Below are 27,097 nucleotides of genomic sequence, written 5' to 3' on the forward strand. Positions count from 1 at the left end.
CGCTGAGCCCACCCCACCCCGGCATGGAGCTGAGTGGATTCTCGACCGCCCTGCACAAGCCGAAACCGAGCCGTGGCAGCCATTCTGCTGCCACCCACGGGATCCTGCCCTGGGTACCCGATGGATCGCAGTCTGCCTTCCCCACCCTGACACAGGCAGCTTATCCCTTCCCATCGGAACAGCTCGCTGTAACCACGCTGCCTGTCGCTGTGCCACGGGCAGCCCTTTTCCTGGGGCACAGCAAGGAAAGTGGCGGGGAAGGGCAGAAAGATTTTCCTTTGCTGCTTTTTCTGTTCTTCTGTCATCACTTCCAGGAATCAGCATCCCTTTGCCTAGCTGAAATATACCGTTGTAGTTTCTTTGCCATTGTTGTTTTCATTTAGTGGATCATAAATTTGAAAGCTCTTCCCCCACATGTATGCATTTGTGTATCATACAGCAAGGACCCCACTTTCACTCTCGGCTTTTCTACTGTAGCTCTGGAGCAGATCTGGTGACACAGATGGAATTATTCTCCTTTTATCCTGCTCTGGTAGAGTTGGGGATTGTCTGAAATTTAATAGAAATGATGGTGTGCTGGACAATTTGCCCTTTTTTTCCTTTTTTTCCCTTTCAGTTTTTACCTGCTCACGCCAACTTAAAAGGTGATTGTGGTATGTCCTTGGTTCCCAGCTCTGCCACAGGGTTTCACTGTGACCCTCCGCAAGTTACTCACTTTCTGTGTGCCTCAAGCCTTTATGTTCAAGCAGAGAAATGGTGTATGATTATACACACGCACCCTTTGGCAGCTTTAACTATTTGGATCATAACCGTCTACCCCAAGGCAGGGGTAGCACCTGTGCTGTGGGTGCGTGACGGTTATCAGAGCAGACTTCTGGTTTGAGGTAGAGTCTTCCAGTACGAGCAGCAGTAAGAATTCCACAGGGCTCTCATTCGTGTTCTTTCTGTTACATATTTTCTCTTTAAAAACTGTCCTGAAATATGTTTAGGAGGGTTGACAGTTATTAGGGAAAACAATTATTTTCTGGAGCATCCCATTCTTGTGATAAACGTGTCATAACATTAGGCTTCCCCTGTGGCAGCCTGGATATCACCTCATGCTTTGAAACCAGCTCATATGGGGGCAAGAGAGAGGAGGTTAGAGTGCAAATTCGCATTTAAGTGTAAATACAAACCTCTGTGCTCCTTGGTTAGTGTTGGTTCTACCTTGTATACCTCAGTAGCTCCACCACTTCCTAGACACCTGTATTTGTCCTAAAGGTAACTAAGCTGAATTTAGATTTCCCCATCACACCCCTACTTCCCCAGCTTGAAGAGCCGAGTCCCCACATTCAGCAGCAGCTCAGGACCAAGTCCTTGAACCACAAGGCAGGGCTCCGGGTGCCAGGAGGGGAGTGCAGATGTGGCGAGGATGCAGCGGAGGCTCGGCTGCAGCAGAGAGCTCTTGTGTGGGGAGGTTCTGACCTGGGGCTGCTCTCCTGGCTGGGAAGAGGAGGATTAGCGGAAGAGCAGAGTTGATGAATTGAAATCATTTATATTTAAATCAAGGTGATTTAAGTAGCAGCTTTTTAGTATTGTTTAAATCAGCAAGGACAAAAGCTTGATTTCGTTTACGGATTCCATTTTTATTTGTCATTTAGGAGGTTTTATCTCTTTCCATAATGAAAGGTTAATTTTCAAGTTGGTGGCTGTCCAGGTATGTTGATTTGCAAAGGAAAAAAGACATCTTTACGCAAAATTCAGTATTCTTTTTCTGTGGTTAGAAAGACATCCTCTACCAGTGGCCATTCATTGAAACCATAATGTAGTTAATGTGCAATGATTTGCATTCTTTTCTAAAAGATTTTTTTCATTACAGATCGACTGCCCTTTTCTACTCGCTGTAGATGGACACATTCTTTATTGGTTAATTTGCATGACCATCTCTTTGGATTGGAAATTCAAGTGGCATCAAAGTGATACAAAAAGCTTAACAGCCATTGTTTATTATCCAACCGTGATGGTTCCATTTTGGAATAAACATAAAAGGAAAGAAAACAGAAAACTGCTTGATTTAAACAGTTATGCCAGCGTGTCAGGTACCTGTAGCCAGACACCTTGCATCCAGGGTTATTTAAGTTCTTTATTTTAGGCATCTTCATGTAGTTGTTAGTAGGATTTACAGCTGATGGTGTGGGCAGAGGGAATCCTTCTTCATTTTTGACAGTTTAAGCACACAGGACACAGACGTGCCTTAATTCCCTTTAATGTGACCAGAGCAGAGCACCTCTTGCTCTTTCTCAGCTCTGCTGTACTCAGCTGTGACCGTGCTCAGCCTTAGTTTAGACGAACGCTGCGTGAGAAGCGAGACTGTGCTTCTGCCACCTGGAGCCTGCTGGGGCTTCTGTCCCGGGGAAAGGGAAGGGATCTGGTGCTGAGGACTCCACAAGTCGTGTACCTGCAAGTATAGATGGTCCCTCGGGAAATTTAGGACATGGCCTCCTGCAGCTGAAGTCTGGGGGGTTAAATCTGCTCCACGCTCTACCGTTGTTAAGGTTCAAGTTATGTTACAGATGTGCTTTCAGGCCTGCATTTCTCCTGTCTGTAGCCAGTCATCTACCTCAAAAGGACGTGTTGTGGACCCGGGGTGGGTCTCAGGAAGAAGATACTGTGTTTATGGCTGTGCAGTCACACCATTTTGTGACGTTACCCAAGTCACTCCAGCTAGCAGTGCTTCCCATCCCCTGCTTTTCTGTCCAGCTGACCCATGGGCAGTGTTTTGCAGCGGAGTTCCCAGCATCAGACTTCCCAGCTCTGTTTGGGGACCAATGCTTTCCTTCGTTTGTCCTTTGCTAGAGTTCTCAATTCTCTTTTAAAAGTCTTTTTCAGTCCTTTCCATGTTGTGTTTCTTTTTTAATTATTCCCATAATAAGATTTGGACTACAACCTCTAGCCTTTAGTATCTGGAGCACAGAGGGTCACAGAGAAATAATGTTCCTGCCGGATGCCTGCCCTGCCAGATGAATGCTGTACAACCGATGATGATTCCCTTGCTCAGGGAGAGACTCTCACATCCCCTACCCTATGCAACTTGCCATAGCCTTGAGGTGCGAGTGGCTTGACCTGCAGTACAAGTGAGGAATAGTGTGGCACTTCCTACTCATTTAGGAGGCTCATAACATAAAGCCGAAGTGTGTAATGTTCCTAAGCGCCAGACAGTATTTTCTGTGTTCTTTGCAGGCAGGATCCCTTAAGGCCATTGTTTTTGCAGAAAGTGATCCATGATTTGTCTAATGCCATTATTGCCAGTAGTACGCTATTGTCTCGGTGTGTTTATCCCCTGTGTACGTCGGGACGCTGAACAGGCACAGCAATCTCAATTATTTGTGAGCCGCCTCCTCTTCTGAGCGTGAGCGACTCTGAGTCAACAGCGAGCTCCTCTGCGGCTCGTGTTTGAGCCTGAGCTGTGCCGTGCAGTCTCCTCGGAGGGGCTGCGGCTCGTCTCTGGCAGTAGGATTTGGAGGATCCCAAGGAAGTCGGTGGCCTCACAGCAGTGTGCTCGTGGGGAGAACCAGGTCCTCGTCTGGGAGTGTCATTCCCGAGGGTTGGGCTTTTTAGCTTTCCCTAGACTTCGTAGCTTGTATGGAGAAGGTGCTTACTGGTCTTTTGCTTGTTTTTATCTGCTTATCCAGGTTTACAGCTTGTCCTTCTGCTTAAGCTGATTTTTTGGACTGAATCTTCTTGAGTCTTCTGACACTTCGTGCTAACTCTGTGGGGCCATGAAATACAAATAGCAACAGAATAGAAAGCAACTGGGGAAAAACCCTGGGGATGAGATTCTCTGTTGACATCTAGATCAGCTCATTCACTCTTTATCCATCTTTATTGTAGCTTTGGCCTTGAACTAGTGTTTGTGGGGAGTGAAATTTCGGGATGGTTTGCTGATACCAAGAAATTACCAGTCTGAGTAAAGGCAGAACCCATTCCTGTGTCAGGAAGTGGAACAGTAACAAGCCCTGTAGATTTGAGAACAACAATCTCTGCAGATTTGTTTTGCCTTAGTGGTGGTAGTGTAACACGGTAACAATTGAGAACAGCTGCTTCTGGCATAGCTGTGAGCTCTTCTACAGCCAGGCATTCCAGCTTTCCTCATTCTCTGCAGCAGCACCATTAGAGGAAGCAAGGTCTGCATGGCTGTAGTTTGCTGATGAACAAACTCATCTGCAGATTGCTTCAACAGGTGAGTCTGTACAGATTTCGTTGTTCAGCATCCTCTCCAGTGAATTCTTCCAGAAGAGAGAAATTCACCGTGGGATCTCCCACCAACCCAGGGAAGGGTTGTTGCATAGAAATCCGGGAACAGGAGCATGACACAAAAATGTGTTTTGGCAGCGCAGTTCTCATGCCACTGTCCTCTTATAATTGATGGCTCCTGCCTGAGATGGAAATTGCACTGTATTTCAGGACATACTTAGCCACAGCTGCTCTGGTACAAACATCCAAGTGATGAAGCTGTGTATCAGAAGGTGGGTTGGGGTGTGCATGTTTGTGTTTATCCAGCCACCTTTCTTTTGAAAGGAAATTAAATTCACTTTATTTTCTTTCTTCTTTGTGGAGGCACAGCTGAGCTTTCTCTCTAGAATTACATTGTTTCTCAAAAACCTTACCTTAAATTAACGAGGAGCTTGGGCCTTTTCTGTGCAGGTGCATTGAATATGACCCCCCGCTTTCCTCTCTCGGTGAGGAACAGAGCAAACTGGTTGTAGTGAAGTTTGTACTACATGTGCAGGCAGCTCCTGTTCTTCTTGGTGCAGAAGTCGATAAATGCTTTCAGCTCCATGCTGTGACCTGAGCCATTAGTCTCACATTAAAGAAAATACTTCTGAAAATTGGGGGTTTTATACGCTTGTTTCTGTTCATTAAAATGATAATAGTCTAATTATTCTGACCTTTAATTCCTTTTGCTTTGACTTTCCTTTTCTTAAGCCAGAAATCAGTTTTCAAGTGGTCTTTCTTCCCATTGTCCTAAGCCAGAGGCTTGGGGTTTCTTTCTCATATTCAGTATAATTAAAAAAATGTTATATGCTAGATTTCCTCTACCTTGAACAGAGAAACATCTTAGGAAGTGGGAAAAGCAGTCCATCACAATTGTCATGAGCTCTCTGCCCTCACAGTTTTATTCAGTGTGATGCACGCACTCCACTACAGAGGGCAGAAACCTCTTAAACCATTTGCTCAAACTGGGACTGTGTAAGCCCACGTGTAGCACTGTAGGAGTTACATTAAAAACCAGAATCTTATGAGGGAGATTTCTTCTGAACCCTCTTGGAAGGTCTCGGTATCATTTTGAAAAAGGCATCCACACACAGAGCAGGGAAGGTGAGGTGTCCCCACTGTGCTCTTACCCAAAGCTGGGCCTGACTCACCTCTTGTACGTGATAATGGGGTAGTGTGTGGTGGGATGACTCCCCTGAAAATAAATGAAATGACATCAGTGTAAAAGTCTCACTGGCTCAAAGTCTTCCCAAGGCAATGATACCCTTTCCAGCTCCTTTGGAGGCTGTTGGCAGAGTAAGGAAGAAAGCCCCAAACTGGAGAGGGAAATCCAGGGGAGCTCCGCTTGGAAATCCAAGATCAGCCCCTACTTCTGCTGGGTGCAGAGCAAGTTGTCTTTGGGAAAAAATGTCGCTGTAAAACCGTCTAGAGGGTGCAAGAGCTGTCCTGTCTAGTTCTACCCTGGCTGCATGCGAGCCCTGTCCCACTGCCTTCAAGAAGCCCTTTGGGAATTTGGGGCAGCGGGAGGTGCTGCATGCGCACAGGACCTGCGTTAGGCACCCTGGTCATGGCACGGGTGCAGGCAGAGCTAAGCCCCATCACTTCTCGAGGCACTGGTGAAGCACAGTGTGCTGGCAGTCAGCGCACAGCTCCGTAGGAACCCGTCAGGGGGCGATTAAAGGATGTCAGAGGGCAGGGTAAGCTGCGGCAGTAGATGAAGTGTTCTGCGGTGAGCCTCATCTTGTGAAGAGCACGACCTCTGTCTTCTGTAGAAAGGCTTTCCTTGCTTGCCCCTCTTTTTAATGAAGTTCTTAATATTCACAGAGCCTGGCTGAAACAGGCCCGGCTGCTCGGAAGGTTGGGAGGCCGTCAGGAGGAGGCAGGCAGAGTTAGGATGGAAGGGTGGTGAGGAGAAGGAGATGGGAGAAATGAGCATGGAAAATGGGATTAATATCAGCTAAAAGCACATGTGAGCAACCGTTTTGCCCTCTCTCTCCTCCTGTCTTTCCTTCCTCACCTCCTCTTGCCCTGCTCACAGTGTTCCCTCATTATTAGTGCATCAGTCCTGCTCAGTGGATCACTGGATACCGTGGCTCATTACCCAGACGTTACCTAATTATAGTGACATGTTTCCTAAAGGATATCTTAGGCAGGATAGACAGAGCTCTGCTGGCTTCCTGCTGTACCTGAAAAAGGCTGGGTTTGGTCATCTCCTGACAAACGAGTAACGAGGTCTGAAGGGGGGTGTGCAGCTCCGCGTAGGGGTGGGGATGCCACCCCAAGGCTTCCACACTCCCAGGAAGCTGAGGTCTGTACCTCGCCGGCGGCAGCAAAGCTTAGTCTCTCGGGTGGGTTTGTATGGGAACAAAGCCTTGAGCTGAAACAGAAGCTTAGTCCACTGGACATCACAAGCTGCTGAGAGCTCCCGGAGGACTTGAGGAGTTTGTTGGGGTTTGGCTGTTGAGTAGCAGCGTTTTACAAAAGCAGCATGGCTGTGCCCACCCAGCTTTGTATCCTGCTCCCCTGGGGAGCCTCTTCAGTCACGTGGGTGTGCGTGGCAAGATGGGAAAGATGGTGTGTCAGAGGGACTCAACAGCCACGTTCTTCACTATATTCAGCGGGCACAAAGAATTTCTGAGAAGTATTGATTTATGAAATATTGTAAGAAAGAGACCAAGATAAAAATCAATAGAGGTGATGTTGGTTCTGTGTGTTTTGATCCTGCTGAGCTCGGAGGATGATCCTACCATAATCTCTGAGGCATACAGTGTAAAACCGGCTCCTGGTGAGCTGCTGTTTATCTGTGTATGTGTCTGTGTCTCTTGTTCTCTAGTATCAGGCATGTGGATCCAGTCACATCTGAGCTGATGCGTTGCTCTCGCCCATCTCCGAGCGCAGGCGCGCGTCCCTTGGGCTGCCTGGGCCACACACGTTTGGCAGTGCTCGCAGCTCAGGAGAATCAACCTGGGCTGCAGCAGTTCAGTGCACAGCTTCCCTGGGCTCCGAGCTGAGGCGTGTGAATCCCAGCACTGATGAACATCTCCTTCCACGCTCCCGCTGAGCGTTTGAACTCTGGCTTCAGTCCTACTGTAATTACAGTTTATTCAATTTAGAAATGGTTATTGCATGAGCCCTCAGAACAGCCTTTTAGCACTAGAATCTCTCTGTAGAACAGCTCATGGTCAAATTATTTCATTACCAGTGTGGGTAGCTCCATCCTCATCCTTTTAGATTTGTAGACAACCCTATACCTCCTTTCCCCACATGCAATTATAAATTGATACTGTGTAATTTGTGTGTCACTTGATATAAGACTGTTTATTTTAAAGTCAGTAATTAGAGATAACAATTGCTATAGAAAAATAAACATCTGCTCAACGAGAAGACTTGAGCAATTAAGGGCAATTATTGGTTTCCATAAGTAGGATGCTCGGTAACAAAGTTCTTTCCAGTGCAGCCAAGACGAGCATAAGATGCATATTGTAGGAAACCAGAAAAACAGTGTGCTAGAAAACTTGGGACGTAAAATGGAAGCTATTACTAAGAAATAATCTAGAGCTTTCTTTCCAGATTATATTTAAAATGCAATTTTCTTGGGTGTAATATGTAAAACTTGCATAGCATTTTAAACCCCATCCCACCCCTTTTCCAATGTTCTTTGTAAGGATTAATCAGTTAATCCTTCTACAGTCCTTGCAAGGTAAGTAAGTGTCATTATCCTTATTTTACGGCTATGGAAATCATGTTGCTGTGGGCCACATTTTAATCCGTCTTCCACTGTTGTAGATCTAAAGCAACTTCAGTGCAGTCAGCAGAGTTAGGCACTGTGACTGAACTGATTTAACCCTACTTGAAACTAGAGTATTTGAGAAGATAGCTGTTGAGAATAAGGAGCAAGAATATTACTTTAATATTAGTATGCTTTACTTGAGTTATTTTAATGCTTTTGTTTGCTTTAAGGATTGATTCTCTAAACTGGCATCCTTGAAGGTCTGCAGATCTTGCAAATATCAGTGCGTGTAGTTTTCAGGTATCTCATACCTGTAAATAATTCTCAGATTTATAACAGATTTATAGCCTCCAATTTGTGGGGATAAATCACATTACTTGTGTTAAAAATTATATGTACAAAGCTCACATGCAGCAACTGTGTGTGCATACTGAGCTGTTTAAAAAACAGTGTCCTTGGGTTCGTTCAGACTAAGATTTTTGTTCCTCCTGTAATTCAAATAGTTTGTTACCATACTAGTCTGAGTGCTGATGTAAACCACAAATGCTTGTGTCCTGCAGTGCCTAGATTAACATTTGTTGGGTATTCAGTGACTTGAATTAATTGGCAATTAGCTAGCTCACGTTAGGAGTAGTGCTTCTCTCTAGACATACCATTCATTGCTCATCCAGCCAAAAGAGATACTACAGGCCAGACCAGGGCTTTCCCCTTTCCTTTTTTTAAGGAGAAGTTTTTTGACGCTGTGCTTTGTCATAAAATGAACAAGCAATGGGAGACATGCAGAGGATCTTCTGAAATCAGGGACTGGTTTCCCTATGGCAGAAATTTACTGGCACTTCCAGACAGGGCTTTGGGTTGGTTTAATTTCAAATGAAAATGAAAGGCCTCCACGTGCCAATGGAAAAGCACATTTATTAAATGTAGCAAATGTAAGTAATAATTTATTCCACTTGTTGAAGTAGCTATGGGCCTTATGGTTAAAAAAGTGTTACTTGTGTTTAACATTTCTAAAAGACTGTGGGAGCATTATTTGTTGACACGGAGCATACCACAAGCTTCCCTGTGCTCTTCTTCCTTGTAAGCCGTCTTTCCCTTGTGCCATCTGGAGTTCCTGTTGCTCGTTGGTTAAACCTGTGACTTTTAATTATAAATGAAAGGCCAGCGTTAGCTTACACATCCCCTTGCTTTTCAGTGTGTTCATTTTTCCTTCTTAAGTCCCCAGCCTGAAATTACGGAGCTGTTTGGGTGCAGTTCAGTGGCTAAGATCAAAAGCGGCCCCGTGTTCGCAGCTGGTAAGAAGTGGCAGCCCGTTTGAGAGCCCCGGGGTGTCAGTGCCCAGAGATGCTGGTGGCTGCAGAGCTGCAGTCTGCCAGCAGGAGCGAGTGCCTGGCAGCTACCCGGGGCGCTGGGGAAGCAGCCGTTTGCAAGCGCTCCATTCCCCCCATTTCTCAGATTTCTTGCCAGGACAGACCAGAGTTGGCTTTTACAGTCGTGAAGATTACTCGCCTGCATTTGGGGGTTAATCACGTCTGAAGCAGACATGTTCAAACTCTGTTTGTTGCCTCGGTAGCCTTGCCTTGAGCCAAGCCAAGGCGAAATGCCCTCTTAGCGGCAGCCGTGGTTCTTCTCCTTTGGGGACCACACAGGAACTTCTGCCGGGCCAAACATACAGATAAGCTCTACAAGTAAGCACCTAATGTATTGACACACTGGTGCTGGGGGTTTGCTGTAGACCTGAGGTGCTCGTTAACAGCAGCCACGGGAGAACTGGAAGACCCCCAGCCCCTACCAGGGCCCTACAAACAGCACCTTGGCCTCTTGTTTCTGAGCATGTGTTCTGCTATTTCCATTTCAGGAATAGCTCAGCAGTTTACTCACGTGGTTGCTTCTTATTCTCTCTAAGGATCTGTCATTGTACTGATATATAATACATCGTGAATGTTTTATGTTCTGTATGCCAGTAAAGAGCTGTGCTGACCATCAGGAGCTCACAGGAGTCAGATGCCTGTAAGTCATCTCTGAGTTGTAACTCCATAGGCTGGTATTGCCAGGACCAAAGCTGAAGTCCAGAATACAAGTCCTTCCTTGCCCCAGCTCACTTTGGATTTTCTCCTAGTACTAGTAGGACATTCTCCTATAGGTGGGCTTCTGTCAGGGTTTTATTTTGCTAGGGTGGCATGCAGATGTCAAAGGCAAGGGGGAGGCAGGGAGGCACAGCAGAGCAACAGGTTTTATTTTTATCCGAAAATTGCATTCACTGAATTTACTGCTGTGAAAAGTGCTGTCTTGGGCTGTTCAGAAGGTTGTCTCAGAGTTATCTCCACAAAACAGATAACGGTGACAGTGTATTTTTTTCTCAATTTTTAATGTATGTATTAAGAAAAGAGGAAAAATGCATTAGATCTGACAGGCGTTTTCTCATTTTGTTCTCTGGTACACTGGTGTAAATCAGAAATGACTTCCTGAGGTTGGTGGAATTAATTCAATATAAAATCATTCTGATAGTGTGTGATTTTGTGAGGTGTGTAAAGCCTTCTAATTGTTGATTTATGTCATTATCAGAGTAAACAGAATGGTTTAATCTTTATTTCTCAGTTTCTGTGGTAGGTGAGTAGCTGAAAGGATGCTGTGAAGATCGCCTTTGCGATATGATGGTGTCCCCGGAGTTGGTGGTGTGGCTTCAGTGACTCAATGCCAAGGTGCTGCAGTGAGGACAAAGGAAAAAGTAGTTTACAGATCAGCCAGGTGCAGTGGGACAGATGTCTTGACTTGGGAGAAACAACATTTAAAATCAAGTCTTGAAATGTGAGGTTCCATTTTCTTTGGGGGAAGAGAAAGTAGCTGTTTGCCACCTTTACTGGCCTCTTAAAATAATGAGTCTGCCGCATGTTACAGTGCAGCACCATGTCACGTATCCTGGGAGTCTGCATGTAAATGCCTGAGCTAGAACTTCTTCAAAGCTTTGGCAATGTAAGGGGAGGGAGTTCAGAGCGATGCAAAGAGCGTGACGCAGAGCTGTGATTTGTGTTGGAAGCTAGAAGAAAGTAGTAGGCACGGGTTGAAGCCGTGTGCTTACACCGAAGATGTGCCAGGCAGGCACTGTCCAAACACAGAGCAAAGCCAAAGAGAAGCAGAAGCAGGGCTGCAGAGGCTGGGAATGGTGAACCCAGAGCCCATGGTGCTACAGGTAATAAAATAAATGTACTGAGTGGACAAAACTCAGGCATAAGAGTGAGGATTTGCTGGACATCACAGCATCTTCCCCCAGCTGTGCTCCCCTGCTGCTCAAGGCAGAGGCCAGCCCATTGCCACACAGTTTCAGATGGAGCTGTCACCATGCTGCGTTCTTAATTTTTGTGACTCGGTTGTGTCATGGCTGAAAGTGAGGGTGTCAGCACTTAACCAGATGAGACTGAAGGATTACGTGACTGGAAATATCCAGAAAACTTGAGCGCACCGTAAAAGAGAGATGACTGGAAGTGAGTTGGGAGGTTATTTCTCGGCATAATAACCCGTGCTTAATTGTTCAGCACCTGTCATTAACCGTGCAGTAAAAAGATGAACAAATATCTGCAGGAGATTGCTGGAGCCCCTGATGAAACTCCAGTTCACTTCTCTGGGGACAGCTTTGAAGTAAGGCAGTGGTCTATGTGTTTCATCCCTCGAAGAGAAAGTATAAAGTCCTGTGGTCGTCATTTCTCTGGCTTGCAGATCTGTTGTGCTCACTTTGCAGATAAAGCAACGCTTTTGGCTTTGGCGTTTGGGACAGGGAATGAGGTCAGGATCTTAAAAGGCACCCAATCCAGGAGCTGCAGGCTGAGCTGGACTTTTTCTTACTGCACAGTATCACTGCTAAGAAATGCTCTGAGAAGCCCTGCAGGTCTTAGTGCCACCAGGGAGGTGCCATTTCTTCCTCAGGTTATAAATGAGTTAAGCCAAATGCCAGCTTGGCACAGTGCGTGTGGAGCGGGACGGAGTCCAGCCTGCTAGGTGGTGTGCTGCGTGCGCACATTTGACGGGAGTAAAAGCTGAAGCAAACAGATCTCACTTGAATAGGCCAGCAAAGTAAAATTTTTCAGGGCAGAAATTTTGTTAATGGAGATAGAGTGGAGAGCTCGGGAGACTATGTTTAACTCACTCATGGGAGATCTCTTGATGTACTTTAATGCGAGTCAGCAGATTCAGATCAAAATTCTGCAGACGGTAATACTTTATGTTACTTACCTCTTTCTTTTAATTCTTGGAGTTTTATTCCACATTTTTTGATAGCTCAGACATCCTGATCCTAATGGGAATACTGGTATCCTTTTGCAAATAAAACCGTTTAGCTGCACTCTTGTGTGAGAATGTAGATATTGACAAGGATATAGTAAATAGTAACAAATAAGAAGAACTTGGTATTGTATCCACACATGCTGATGGTCCTCCATTCCTCTGTCGTGTTCATCATGGTGTTAACCTTATACAGCAGGGTAAATCTGAAATAGGAGGAGAAAACTCTATTAAGTACCTGATTAAGATTTTATTATGAACCTGAAAGTTTTGGAAGGGGCTGGAAGAAATGTAGTGACCATGTCTACACTGCAGCCATTTGACCAACCAGTTCAGTAGATTTCTGAGCTTTCAGTGATGCCAGGTGTTGGCAAAGCCCCCAGCCTAGTGCAGTTAAATTGGCAAAAGTTTACTTCTTACTGGTAGAACGGCATTTCAGCAACAATCCAGTTTTGATGGGAGCAATTGCAGCGGCGTTAAGGATGCTGGCAGCTTCACTGCCAAGCGGTTGCAGTGTGGGCTGCAGGGTCTTCATTACTCACAAGATTTCATCTGGCAGGAGGAGGGACTAATGGAAATTTGTTTGCATATAAATTGCCAACTGCTGGGTAACGTACAGAAAAAAAGTACTGCTGGGTAACGTACACAAAAATCTCAACAGTCGATAGCTTTAACTGATTGTTTCTTTCTGTTGTGCTGTTTCTCCTGCAGGGCTTGTGAAGTTGGGGGTTCACTGTGTCACATGTCAGAAGGTCGCGATAAAAATTGTCAACAGAGAGAAGCTCAGCGAGTCGGTGCTAATGAAGGTAATTTTCTAATGGGAGATTAAAAAAAAAAAAACTAAGTTCTTGGCGTTGTTTTCTGTTCCATGCAAAATTAATATCTTTAATTACGTTTAACAAACATCCCTGTCAGTACTAGGATTATGCAGAGCATAATAACAATAATTCAGTTATGGGGGAGGCAAGGGCAGCTGAAATTAAACGGGAGCACTCCTGTGCTTTGAGAACAAAATTAATGGTCAGCTGCAGAGTTGTTACTTCTCTGCTGGGGCAGCTGTGTGTTGGGCATCGTGAGTTTCACCGCTAGAGCAGGGCAGAGTGGTTGCAGTGTGTTGCAGACAGAGGGGTTCACATGTCAGTGGGAAGAGATTTAAATGAGGTTGGTAAATCTCTTGTTTGTATACTCCTACTGCTCGCTCTTCTGCATGGGTTCGTTATGATCTGATGTGCTGGCATCCACGATTGTTTTTAAGCTGGCATAATTCTGTTAACAAACCACAAAGCTGTGACATTGGAAGCGACCAAAGAGTCTGTCCCAATGACAGTAGTGTTCAGAAGAGCTTAATTCATTATCTAATCTTGTGATATACATCTCCTTACACAAATGTCATTGACTGATCTTGGAAACCTAAAAAGAAATAATAAAAAAAAACCTACTTGCATAAAAGTTTATTCATGCGATTTGGTGACATGAGAGGGTAAATTCAGCTTGTGGGGTGGAGCAGAACTGCACTGCAATCAACAGAATTCTATCAAGCTGTCACCTCCAAAAACCACTAATGGATCTGCAGACATCATAGAGGTAACTTCCCTGTGAGCACATGTAGCATATATCTTTACACTGCCATTTCTTGTATGTATGTGTCTCTGCCTGCTGTTTTCAAGCACAAGTAAGTATGGTGACCTTAAGGAGCAAAAAGAAAAAGGAGATAAAAGGAAGATGCAAACAGTGAATGCTAGGTGTACAATGTAAGTTTATTTGTTCAAAGAATGATTCTGAAAGTTGATACTCAACTGTAATGTGCTCAGACTTATCCTTGTGGAATTTCATTGAAGTATTCCATCTCCTGCAGCACTGTGGGTTCAAACAGTGTTCTAGTAGAGACCAGAAATTAGAAAGTGAAATAAATAAGAAAACTGCAACCTTAAAGGGAGATTCACCAGATGAGTGGAACACAATGAAAATGAAAAAAATGTGTAAATGGTAACATCTGAATGAGACTCTAAAAACTTTGAATATTTTCCAGAGGAGCACAGTAGGAATATTTTTAAAAAACATGAGCATTATGTAAGCTGAGAGACACTCTGGCTGGTGTCTGTATCAAAGATTTTATTTACCTCATTGATTTTCAGAGTAGGAGGCAAATCACAGAGCATAGCAAAGTGAGCTCTGCTTTCGTTTTGTTGCATTACCTCAGTTGTAGTATGAAATCTGAGTAATGAGGTGATGGCTAGGTCCTTGTTTGCACAGCCGCATGCTGAAGAGTGCCATGTTTTCTGTAAGCCTGTACAACATCCTTCTCAGGAGGAAACCATGCATTGTGTCGTGATCCTCATTTTCAGACCATTCACGGTGAGATTTTCTCTTTCAAGGATTCTGTTCTCCATACTCAGGAGGCTGGAACAGCAGATGGGATTGAAGTGGTTAGCCCAGATCTTGCATAAACTCGGTAACCAGATGTCTTTCCAGGAATGCCCTGTGTCTGATGGTCAGAGACAGGGCTTTAACTTCTAAGTGAATTCGGAATTGAACTGTGCTGTTAGCCAGCTCAATCCAGCTTGGCAGCTGGGGAAAAAATGCTCCAGCTTTCGGCAGTCCCAGTGTGACCATTGCGAGGCAGAGCTGACAGCCTGCTGCAAGGAGTCAGCAGCCGCAGGGGAGCAGCCACCAGGGAAGCCAAGCTGTGGTGGTGTGGTGGCATTCCTGCTTCGCAGATCTTCCTGCTTGCTTATCAGCTCCAGTGACTCTTTGCCAGTGGGCTGTGCAGAACAGGCCCTGGAGCCGCGTCAAGACCACAGCTACTCTTCCAAGCCAGGCCCAGATTGATGGGTTTTGCTTTAATCCATCCTTGGACAGAAAAACTGGATCTGACAAATCCGCACACCTGCCGCATGGAGCTGTAAAACCACAGTGCTGTGGCCATTTATCCTAGAGCATAAGGAAGAAGTCTGCTCAGAGTCCTTTCAACATCTAAAATGACAGGCACGAGCACATGCAGCAGGCTGCTTTCTCCTGCCATCGTTATGCTATTTTGACTTGCTACTTACAGCCTTCATTTCTCCAGCGTTTTTGCAGCGAGCATTTCTTTTATTCTGTGCAGTCAGGGAACTGTCCCTTCTTTCTGCAGCTGCTCTTCATCTGAGCTGTGCAAAATTGAGAGGCATTTGGTAAAGTGCTTTCTAATCATAACGTAGTAGTATCAATATTTCTGGAGAGAAGAATTTGGAGTTGAAGCAGCTGGTCTCAATTAACAGAACTGCTGCTATGGAGATGATACACGGGCGGGCACACTGCAGCGCAGGCTGCACTAAATGCATCATCCAAGCTCACGCTGCCCTGCCGGAGGACGGGGCTGCTCGGCGTGCCTGCGAGCTTTCCGCTTTGTGGCGCCCTGCCTTGCTAACCGCAGGCTGGGGAGCCGTGTTCCCTCGCCAGCCCCAGCTGGAGCCTTCTTGGGAGCACCGTTTGGGGGCAAAGCTACAAATTTCACAGCTGAGAACTGAAGTCCTGGTTTTGTTCTCGCTCCCGCTTTCACGCAGCTGGTAAATGCTTTGGCCGGGTGTCTTCAGCGGCGCGTTCTTCGCCCTGCTGGGCTGGAGGCCTGCCTCCCGAGGGACCTTCAGCTTGCTCCAGCACGAACCCAGAGAAGGGCCTCAGAAGTGAGTGGATTAGAGGGAGCCTGTGGAGATTGAGTAGGGTTCATTAATTTCACTGAATTACTTCTGGATCACTGCTTGAGGAGAGAAGGAAATTAGGCCCAGAATACGTGAGCTAAATGTGGCCATAAAGCAGTAAGTGTTCCTGAACGTGCAGCCTCACTGTTGATGGTTGCATTTTCAGTACCAGCGTGAGCGTTTGGAGGTTATAACTTCAGAATTTAAGACTGAAAGCAAATCTTTCCTCTGATGTGGCAAAAGCTTGCTTGGAAATCTGGAGGAGTCTTGTAAGATGTCCTCGGAGGAGTACTTTCCTCTTTACCACCTCACCAATTCCTCACCAGAATAAGCTAAAAGAAACGCCTCCTCTTTTGGTGATCTGCCTGATGAAATACTCTTTGGAAAGGCAACGGTAGCGGAAGCAATGGGAGCATAAAGGGTGAAGAGCGAGAAGGGGACAGCTGGCCTTAGCCTAATTATTTGCACACGCAGACATCCTGAGAAAGACGCAGATGTCCCAGGCTTGATGACTGGAGCCCGGAGCTCCATATGTGTGCTTTGTGTGTGCGTGCCTTTTGTTCATTCTCACTGAATCCTCCGCGCTGGCCTTGAAGCAAGGCAGGTATTTCCAGGCTGGGGGATGGAAAGCGACCTGCTCCCTTCTGCGCCTCTCCTGTGGGGCTGGTTTGAACAACGGGTGGTGAGTCTGAGAGGTGTTGTAGTGCCCTGTGCTGCTGATGAGCTCTGCTTCCAGAAATTCTTAGGCAGGGAGGATCATGCAGCCATCAGCATCGGAGACCCCTTAGTGCCTGGAAGAGTTGAATGGAGGGACAGGTAGCAGGATGGCTCGGCAGCTTCTTGGAGCAGCCAGGATAACTTAGGAGAGCCCACGTGTAAATAGGCACGGCTGTGCACAGCCTTTTTCTCATAATGTGCTTTTTCACAAGCTTCTATTTGTATAGCTAGTTGTTTCTTTACTAACTCATCTGACTTTCCTTCCTTCCTTCTCCATTTTCTTTCAGTTATTGTTGCCTCCTTTTTAATCCCTTTCATTACTCTGTTCTCTCAGGTTCAGTGTTTTTTTGTTTTGTTTTTTTTTACTTTCTCTTTTCTCCTTTTGCTGTGGGAAGCCGTGCATTAGCTGCCACTGTTTTGTTACTAAAACTGCTGGGATGCAACCCGGTGGAGGTGTCCATTCTTCAAGGAAAATGTTTTAAAAGAGGGCACAGTTCAGGAAAGATGTGAGGGAATAACTAAACAATCAGAGCTCATGCTTTATGAGACACTCGGAGGATTCAATCTACCTAGTTAATCAATGAGAAGGTTAAGAGAGAACTTAACCACGGCCTGTAAATACTGATAAGGATGATAGGCATTTGATAATAGAAGATACTGCAGTCCTGGGGGCAGAAAGCTTATTGGAAACTAATAGTAGGAAGCTGTAGGTAGACAGATTAAAAGTAGAAATGCTCAGCCTACTTGAGCACTGGATGAAATTTATGTTATAAATACACACGCTCACCCTTGCTTTGATTCATCTTCAACCTGGAGAATTACCCCACATTTGTCTGCTTTCAGCGCTGGAAGAGCAGAGATGAGGAGTGTGCGCGTGTCTGTGTGCATGTTTGACTCTGTGTAGGTGGTGACCAAGCTGCAGGAATGACTGACGCTCATCAAGGAGCAGGAGCACACAAACGCAGCCTCCCCCCTGCCTCTCTGGCCCTGGTTCGTATGCCAGTAGCAACCCATTTAGCACAGCACAGCTTCACGTGTGAGAGCCTGTCTTCTAGTTCAAAGAGACAAAAAAGCACCTTGCGATCTGAAAACCACAGGCAAATAAAAGGGGCCTGTTTTCTCTGGCTCCCTTCTGCTATAGGGAGTTTGGGACTAGGGATCTGTTACTGAATGTATAATGCAGGGTGTTTTGTTTTAAATGGGAGCTGGTGGGGAGCACTGACAGCCTGTTCACTTGTCATCTGTTTGAGTAGTTAAAGAAGTTGAATAATTGTATTTTCCTTCAGAGAAGAATCATTCTCCGCCTCCGCTTTCCACCACACCCACAAAGAGCACAGTTTGAGGTATTCTTCAGGAAGGAAATTAAACAGGAATCACAAGCACATGATGTACCTGTCACAGGAACAAACTTGTCAAGTGTGCGCGGTGCCTTTTGCTTTCTAAAGTTAGTGTGATCCACTGAGGCATTTGGGCGAGCTATAAAAATATTTGGTCCTATTTTTTTCACCCTACTTTTAATTCCACAGACTTTTATTGTGACTGTCTGGCTCAAATCTCTGTTTTACCAGACAAGTTCTACCACAGCCCCATGCGTGCAAACACACAGACACAGGCAGTCTAACATCCTTGTGTGCTGCCTTGGTCATGCAGCGATAATGTCCTTCCGAAGCCCCAGCTAGATCTAGCTGAAACCAAGGAATGTTTTTGCCATTGATTTTAGTTGATCATAACCATCATGCATGGGTAGAAAAATAACGGCTCTCAGAGGTGAGATGTGTAGATGTGCTTGGCCATCCAGTCCTTATCCACCTGTGAAGCTGCTGTCAGTAATCAGCCTCTGAAAACCCTTTGTGTTCAACTCTCTAACTGGTACCACTGTAATTGCACTGTATTTGTATATGTCTATATGTATGCTTGTCATTCCAGGATAGGTTTGGGTTTTTAGAAACTGCTATATCCTGTTTTCACAACTCTGTCATGCCAGTGTTTGCTCAGTGTCAGTGCAAAAGTTTGTCAACAGTTCAGAAGGAGGAAGATGCTGGCATCTCGGTGCTGCAGCACACCATGCGCTGGTTTCATTGAGGACCAAGGGTAACTCAGCACGTGTGGTTTAGGTTGGTCTGTGTTTTATTTTCTGCCTTAAACTCTTTTTGTGGGGTGCAGATGGAAAGACTCCATTTCACATTGGCTTGTATTTCACATTCCAGAATCTTGTCCGGAAACCTTTCAATTCTTTTTTCTTTTCTTCTGGAAAGAACCAAAATTACATCAGAAGAGCTCCAGCAGTAATGGGACATCAGTCCTCAAGTAGATTGAGACCCGAATTGGCTCAGATGTTTGACTTTGCATCTGTCATCTAGAATAATAAGCACCATAAACATCAATACACTGATCCATCCCACTTACGGGATACAGTCCATCCCTGTTTATAGCAGGCAAGCCATCTCAGCAAAGACTTGATTCAAAGTTTAACTTAAGATTTTGCTGATACAGCTGTGTGGTCCCTCATGCATCAGGATTTCTTAGCCCCGTATAGCTGATAAGAGTTTCCCAACCCAAATAAAATGTGTCATCTATCGGATATTTCAACTAGCACAGGTGTGAGCTAGGGCCTGGCATTGCACTGTCAGTTAGGGGATGTGGGCTCTTTTTGTTTGTTCTCCATTTTCATATCCAGCATTAAAGTTCTGCTGGTCATTTGTTAAGTGTAAACCAGACCCGTCGTTGTATATCCCTGCAGTTTGTGCTATTAAATAGTTGGCATGAATTTTGGAAAACTCTGCAAAGGCTCAATCCCAGCACAATTAACTGTTGGTTCCAAAGCAGTCAGCTGGAGCTGGATACAATATGCCATGGGTTTGCTTTGCTGCTCTTAGAGCCTGCTGGCCTCTCTAGTGGTACGTTTTTAGGTATTTCATCATTTTCTCTTTTACCAACTGCTGTCTTTGAAGTCACTGCCTCACATCATGGTGTGCATGCATTTAATATGCAGGTTTGTTCATGAAGATCACTCCCACAGCAATAAACCCTTGTTTGCATTCCACTGCTGTCCTCTTACGGATACACGTGCTTCATATAGAGAGGAGCTGCCCAACGTTTAGTTCAAAGTGGTGTTTCTTCTCCAGCTCCAAGAGAATCGTCCAGGTGCGTTAATTCTAGGAGAGCTCACGCCTGTGCTCTGTGGTGCAGCTGCCACATGGTGCCAGAATTGCAGTTGTGGCGTGGTCGATTCTGCTCCGATGTGGGAGAAGTAATCACAGCCTTGTCTGAACACCTGGTGCTCTTGAACTGTACAGTGTAACATACCATGGTGTGCTCTGAGCTGCACGAGAAGGCAGCACCAATGGCTTTGTGCTGAGAGAGCGATAACAGAGATTTTACCTTAATTCTCTACAAACCATAGGGAAGGAGAGAGTGGGTTTAATCTTGAACTTCTGCATCTGTTCTGGTCTCTCAGTGTGTAATGATTGCTCAGTAACATCTTTGTTATGTTATCATGCGTTGCCTCTGGTGGAAATAGGGACTTTTGAAAGTGGCAAGAAATTCTGGGGTGCCAAGCCCAGTGGCAGGCTGGATTTTTCAAGAAGATCCAGTGATAACTTGGAAAAGTCAGACAACCAAACTTCCAGTCCTTTCTGGAAATTCGGGACTGACGCTCCAGCTTCTGCTAAAATTAGCATTCAAAATCTTGTTTTAGAATGTTTTGCTAAGGCAGGGGGACAGTTGCAAAGTTGTCAACACTCGAGAAGGAAATGTGGTCTACAAAATATGCTCACTTGTTTGTGGTTCAGTTCCTGGCATGCACCGCAGGCAGAAACATCCTCTGTCGCTTGCAGCTCTGGCAACAATTGCCTCCTCTAATGTGTGTTCAGCAGAGAAGTGGTAAGGAAATGTCACTGTTGTACAGGGTAACACAACAGAGTGTAACCCTGTAGTTTTACCCACTTTGGAGTTTCCTGCCTTATCTTCTGCCTCTCTCAAATGCAGGCCTGTCTACAGTAAATAAGTATTAGCAAACTGTATAAGCAAGACAGGAATACACAATTGCTTCTCATGTCTGCTCCTCACTTTTAATGGGGTGTGTATTTTAGCTCATTTCTCTACATCCCAAGAACTTGATGAGCCCTTCTGTACAGCTCTATATAACAAAGTAACCAAGGCTAGAAGATCCAAAATGAAGACGAGCTACCGGAACAAGCAAAAACTGCCATAACAAATGTACAAGGAGACAAAGAATATGTTACTAGTTTTTCCCTGTTGCATCTGAAGCAGTTTTTCAAGGGGTTTGGAATACACACCTACAGGTTTCCTGGAAGAATTGCTAGTAAATGACACACTGTGACGTTCTGGAAGTTGTGTCCTGCTGTCCGTCAGGAGCCTGTCACCGTGGATCATTGTAACAGACTGGAAGTGAGCGACTATTGCTCTGTGGGCAAAAGGGCAGTATGCCTGTCTAGATTCACGTGTGTGGAGGTGGTCCAGCAGAAAATACCTGCTGGACTAGTACTGGAATGTCAATAGAGACAGAGTAATTTCCCCCAGCTGTGAAACACTTTAGCATAAAGTTATTTTTTTAGCAATTTTTCTTCTTATATTTCCTTCCTAATACCCTGAAATAAATCCCCTCAGTCTAATGTTCTTATCTCTTTTCTTTGATGAATTTTCTCCCCTGACTCCTGCTCCCTCAGCTGTCCCTGAATTTCCTTCCTAAATCCCTTCTGTTCTTTGTTAACCTCCTGTTGTCCCTTGCTGTCCACGGCAGCACGTTGAAAGCAGAAAGGAAAGACACATGCAGCAGGAGAGTGCATATTACCCTCTAGATATGACGTATTAATTTCGTCCTCATTTCCACCTCTTAAATCAATCCCTGATTTATCAAATCCACAAAACAACATTTACTTAGAATCAAGTAAGTAAGCAGAGTAGTACACAGCTGTCTTCCCAGTCATCTAGGGTCATATTTGCATTTCTTATAGAGTGGTGTAAGTTAAATTTAGCAGTCACAGATGAACATGGCTAAAGAAGTACAGAGCATAGGAAGGATTAGGTGTGTGTGGATACCTAAGAGTGCCAAACTCCTGGGCAGCAGAGCAGTGTAAATTGTGGATTTGACTGCTCTGTAGTACCAGAATATCCCAGCTATAAGAGACAAGGCACCTGGGCCCTGTCTAGTAGCCTAGCAGAATAAAAAGACACATTTCAAGGGTGCTGACATGTAGAAGCTCAGCATCAGCACTGATGAAAGTCGCTTTATTATACTATTGAGGAGAAAAAGCTACCAGTTACTAGAAGCTGAGGACACAAGATGTGGTCAGTGCTGGCTACAGCTGCTGGCTGCTCGGGTACCAAGGTGACGTGTAGTTTATGGAGCCATCCTGCCACTTGGCAACCTCTCAGTGCATTTTTTGGGTAGATATGAATGATTCAATGTCTCTGTGCGTCCTTTTGGCTGCAAATGGACCACGATGTAAATTGGACCAGACTGGAGCTGATGACATACTGCTTGAAGAATAGAGGGGATATCAAGGAAGGTGAAATCTAGGATAACCAGACTGTTACAGTTCCTAAGTAGGGGAGAGAGTGAAATATTGGAGAAATGTGTAAAGTCATAGAAATAAGGGTCAGAAGGGACTTGTGAGGGTTTATGTAGTCCATTCTCCCCCTCAGACAAGGGGCATAGGTCAGCCATGGCTTTGTCTGTCTTGGTTTGAAAACCTGAAGGCATTGAGATTCCTTGGCCTCTCTACATAGCCCATTGCAGTGCTACATTACAATCCTAGTGATTTTATTTTTCCCCTAGTGTCTAACCTGAACCCTAGTGCAGATGTGTTGGAAGAGATTGGCCAAATATCATGACCAGACTTATATATACATATACATATATATATATATATATATAAAAGCAGTAAAAAAATCTTAGTGCTTGGAGAACTGTGGAGACAATACTGAATGCTTCAGCCTCATAGTAGTAACAACAAGTGAATGAAGGAGCCATGTCAGGAAAATTCAGTATGAAAAAGGTCAGTAGAAACTAAGTTGATAAGTAAAACAGAGAATCAACAATCAGCTGAGTAGAATCCAAAGAGTGGGGGTCTCAGCAGGTGAAGTAAACACTACAGCAACAGCATGAAGAGGATTTAGTACTCTGGTTCAAAGGCTGCTGTGCTGAGGGGGCTTTGAGGCTTAAGCATCCTAAAGGAACCTGTGTAATGATCACATCTTGTTTGTGGTTTGAATACCAACAAGAGAGCAAAAGCATCAGCAGGCAAAGGAGGAATGCCTTCCTGGAGCCTGCCTGGAGTCTTGAGATCCCAGTGGTCCGTAGGAGGGAACACTGGAAGTGGGCTCCTAAGTGCACTGGGCTGGAATAAAAGATGTGATTACCGAACTTCTGCAATTTAAGCGTTGGATGTAAATCAAATTTTAAATGTACAGCAAGTTCTGTAAGTAAACTTTGAGAAACAGCTAGCAGCCTACAGATGAAATAACCAGCGTATTGACATACCTTCACTGCCCTTCTAAAGAGGTCTTCGCTATTTCTGACTCTCTCATTTCTCACTCTCTCAAATTGCTGGTTCTTGCAGAGGCTTGACCTCCATCCTCTGATATCATCTCTCCAGCTGTCCTTTTCATTACAGTCTCTGTTTCTCTTCCACTTGTTTTGCAGGTGCAGATTCAGTTAGAGATGCTTGGTTTCTCTCCCCTCATTTTTACACATCTTTAGACCAGCAATGCCATTCATATCATCCTCCATTTCTTCCTCCCCGTAGCTATAATTGTTGGCTACTGTTGCAAATACAGCTTTCTTCTCCTGTTTTTATTCAGGGTCTTGTATGTACTCTCTACAGAAATACCCCACAGCCATCATCCTTTGCAGCTGCGGCAGTTAGCAGCCGTCTGGAAGCTCTGTTGACCATGTCCTCAGTCCGCAGTCCAGCCTTTTGCTGCGATCTCCTAATATTCCCATATGTCTTAAGAGCTGATCATCTGCCCAGGTCCCTGTTTTTCAATGGTACAAAACTAGAGTCTATTTGTTGTGCATTCTTAACCTGAAATAAGATACCATGCATCCTGCTGTCATGTCAAGTGGTTTCCTACCAGCTCTGCAAACTTTAGAATAACTGAATGCAGAGTTTAGCACAGCCTGATCTAAAGAAAATACTGTTAATAGACAGAATAATCAGCTCCTTTATTTGCATGTGCAGGTATGAATTTTAAAACTTAAGATATTTAACCAGTATATGCCAGTAGTTTTAGCATTATTCTTTTGATAAGGACTGTGAATACCTAGACCCACAGCACGCAGTGCAATGGGAAAAGTGAGAGACCTGAGCAGAACTGAAGGATTCAGAGCCAGGCAGAAAGGTTAGGTCTGGGTAGATTCAATGCATGTGTAGATGTTTAGATATCCTGAGCTTAAGGCCAGTACTTAAAGCCTAGTGAAATGAAGAATGTGTTTCAGGGGTTTATGGGCCATGCACGTTCCCAAGAATATGTTTTAATGAGTTAGTCTTGGATATGAGACTCAGGAAGCTAATGATGTAGTAGTGGAAGGATCGAGGTTGCTCCCATATGCATCAGAATGTGTAGATGCTGGATGGGAGTGTTCTAACTGACTTAGGAGACGGTACAGAACAGGGATTTGTTGCCTGTGAGGAGGTGCCAAGTGACATAATTCTACTAATGAACGTGGAAATCATTTTCATTCATTTTCAAGTAAGGCTTTTGTGGCTCAAAGTGTGTATAAAACACACTGACCTAAGCTCTTGAGTTATCCTAGGAGGATTTTACTCCTCCTGGATTCTGCAGAAGTGCAGGTATTTGCTACAGGTCTTAATGTGAGTTTTATTTACACTGTGCTGTCCCTGAGATAAAGCTTGGAGGCTCCCGGATCCTGTTGCTATGAGAAATAATTTTTACTCATCCATGGGCATTTTTTCTGCACCCATTATGTGCATTTTCCACACCATAACATCCTTCTTCTCAAACAGACGATTTGATTTTCATTTGTTATATTTCTAAGTGATTTCCTGGGGACGGAGGGGATTTTTGTGCATGCAGAACAACTGTTAAACTGAGACCTCATTACAGTAACATCAAGTGGCTGGTTTAAACTGCTGACCACCCATCCAACTCATTATGCTAAATGTTCTTTGCTTCTGGGCACCTCCTTCTCTGTGTGTGCCACAGTGATGCAAGAAGAAACGCGGAGTTTTCTGTGAGATCTTGACGTCGCACCCAATGCACCAGAGGGCATGGACTGCGTGGGTTCGTGAAATTTGTCTCTTCCCGTAGACTTGAGTTCCCCTGAGGGGCCTGCTGGTGCAATGCAATCACAAAAATAGATAGATCAGAAAAATGGAGTAGAGCAGGAGTAAGTTTTAATCAGTTTTTTGTAAATTCATACGTATAACATAGAAACTGTGCCTTTGTAGAAGCAGCACACAGGTAAAGTCGACAGTGCTTTGCCAAATTATACTGCAGAGCAACACAGACCCAGCCTATTGTACCTCTTGCTATCTGTAAAGCTTTAATTCCTGGGGAGGGAGTATGGCTGCCTCACAAAAAGCAAACTTTGGAGGTGGCAAGGATTTCATTATTTAATCAGAGGGGCTGTTCTCCTTCAGCTGTGCACAGCTGCAAAACCCAAGGAGGCAGGTTTGTCCCTCTTTGTGTAGGAACTTGCCTTTAACTCCTCTGTGCTGTTACACACGTTGTTACACAAATACACACTGTTAAGTCTGGCACTTGCTTTGGGATGTCTACTGGCCATCTGCTGTGAGGGATGAGTAAAGATATGCATACAGTGCTTTCATCACAGCTGTATTATTTCAGTTTTTATTAGGTTTAACAGTGGATGTGCCCTAGCACAGGCTGAATGGACATTACACAGGTACAGACCCGTCAGCTCCTGAGCACATCAGGCAACAGTAGTAGTAGCACTCCTAGGGAATTAGCTCCACAGAACAGCTTAGTTGAAAAGTGTATTTATCTTCGAATGATAACTAGAAGCCCTCAGGGAAAACAGACTTTGTGGCAGCTGTTTTTCTCCCCTTGACTGCTCTGTTTTCGCTTTGTACTCTCACTCTCTCTTGCCCTCAATTAACCAGTTCTTGATACCTGCCCGGCTTTGCAGAAGCAGCCACTTAATCATAGGCAAAGGCTAAACTTTCTTCTTGCCAGAGCAGTTTAGCCTCTGGACTGTACGCTAGGTGTGTCTTTGTCTTCCCATCCTTTTGCGTTACCCCAGCCCTGCTATCAAACTTGCGGTGAGTATCTGCAAGTGCGTGTTCCCTTGGTATTCTCCGTGTTGATGAATCAGCTCGTGGACTCTGCTTGCATGTTGGGGCTCCTGTGCTGCAGCGCTATAAACTGCTTGTTAACTTGAAGCTTCTGGTGGGAACGCCATAGCTGTTAGAGGCGTGCAGCAGGCTGAGACAACTTTGGTGAAAGCTGGCAAAGGGCTAGGTTGGTGGAAACAAATGCTAACTTGTGCTTTCCTCTCTGCTGGTTCCTCTGGGGTCTTGAAAGGCAGCGTGTACTTTGCTAAATGATAGGAGCAGGTCTGGTGCTTGCATATGCTGATCCATCGAATCAGACCAATAATCAGCTTTCCCACATCAATTCTGATGTTGTGTGTGAAATTCTGACACAGGGCTCCATAAAGCTCTTATTTATGTACACGGTTCATAGATCTTGCTGATGATTTAGGGATCGCCCAGTCATCTTATCTGCAATACAGGCTCTGCTTTGCAGACTTGAACACTAAAGTTAGAAGGCAACTCGACTCCTAAAAGAGCCAGCCTTTGACCTTGAATGTTCTTGCAGTTGTTAAATGCTTGTGCAGGTTTCCTGAGGAGCACAAAGAGCCAGTTTTGCAGTATGACTGCTTCTAAATGTGACTATAAAAACCAGTGGCATTTGAGGCTCTCCTGTTTGTTTTCTCTCCATGGCCTGTAGATCAAATATGTCTGAGCGTGCAAGTGAAAGAAAGGATGTTCTACTGCTAGTTTCAGAAGCTCACTCACTTGGTAAAGATACCCAAAGGTAAAGCTTCTACAGCTGAAGGTTTGCTGGTGAGCTTTACCGATGATAGAGGAACCAAAGTAGATATTACTCCTTCTGTCATGGCTGTGCTTATTCTGCAGAGATGATAAAAGTGCTCAAGTCTTGTCTGTGTCATTTAGTTCTGCAGGATTGTCTACAAATACACAGTGGGGAGCAAGAGGAGGTTTTGTTGAAAGCTGTGCCTGCTGTACTGTCGAAGTACTTATGCAACACCAGTGCAGCACTGCTGCTGGGAATACAGCCCCACTAGTTACCCTCAGCCTACACAAGGCAAGTTAAACCAGTGAAATTTGTGTTTTCGTGCTGTCACGCTATCTATAGTAGGGGTTTCTGTGGTCAGGGCTTTTTTTAGCTGCATGTTGTCATGCCACTGTCTGAT

General features: G+C 44.9%; 1 protein-coding gene across 3 annotated transcripts in view; it reads left to right on the top strand.

Moving 5' to 3' along the window:
- BRSK2 (BR serine/threonine kinase 2) overlaps window positions 1-27,097 on the top strand; it is a 300,200-nt gene that overhangs the window by 134,132 nt on the left and 138,971 nt on the right. For all 3 annotated transcript variants that reach the window (XM_084520597.1, XM_084520598.1, XM_084520599.1), the window contains exon 4: window positions 12,968-13,062. In XM_084520597.1, the coding sequence (XP_084376723.1) occupies window positions 12,968-13,062 (95 nt within the window). The remainder of the gene's footprint in view (window positions 1-12,967; window positions 13,063-27,097) is intronic.

Source organism: Aythya ferina (assembly GCF_964211825.1).
Source record: "Aythya ferina genome assembly, chromosome: 5".
Classification (NCBI taxonomy): Eukaryota; Metazoa; Chordata; class Aves; order Anseriformes; family Anatidae; genus Aythya; species Aythya ferina.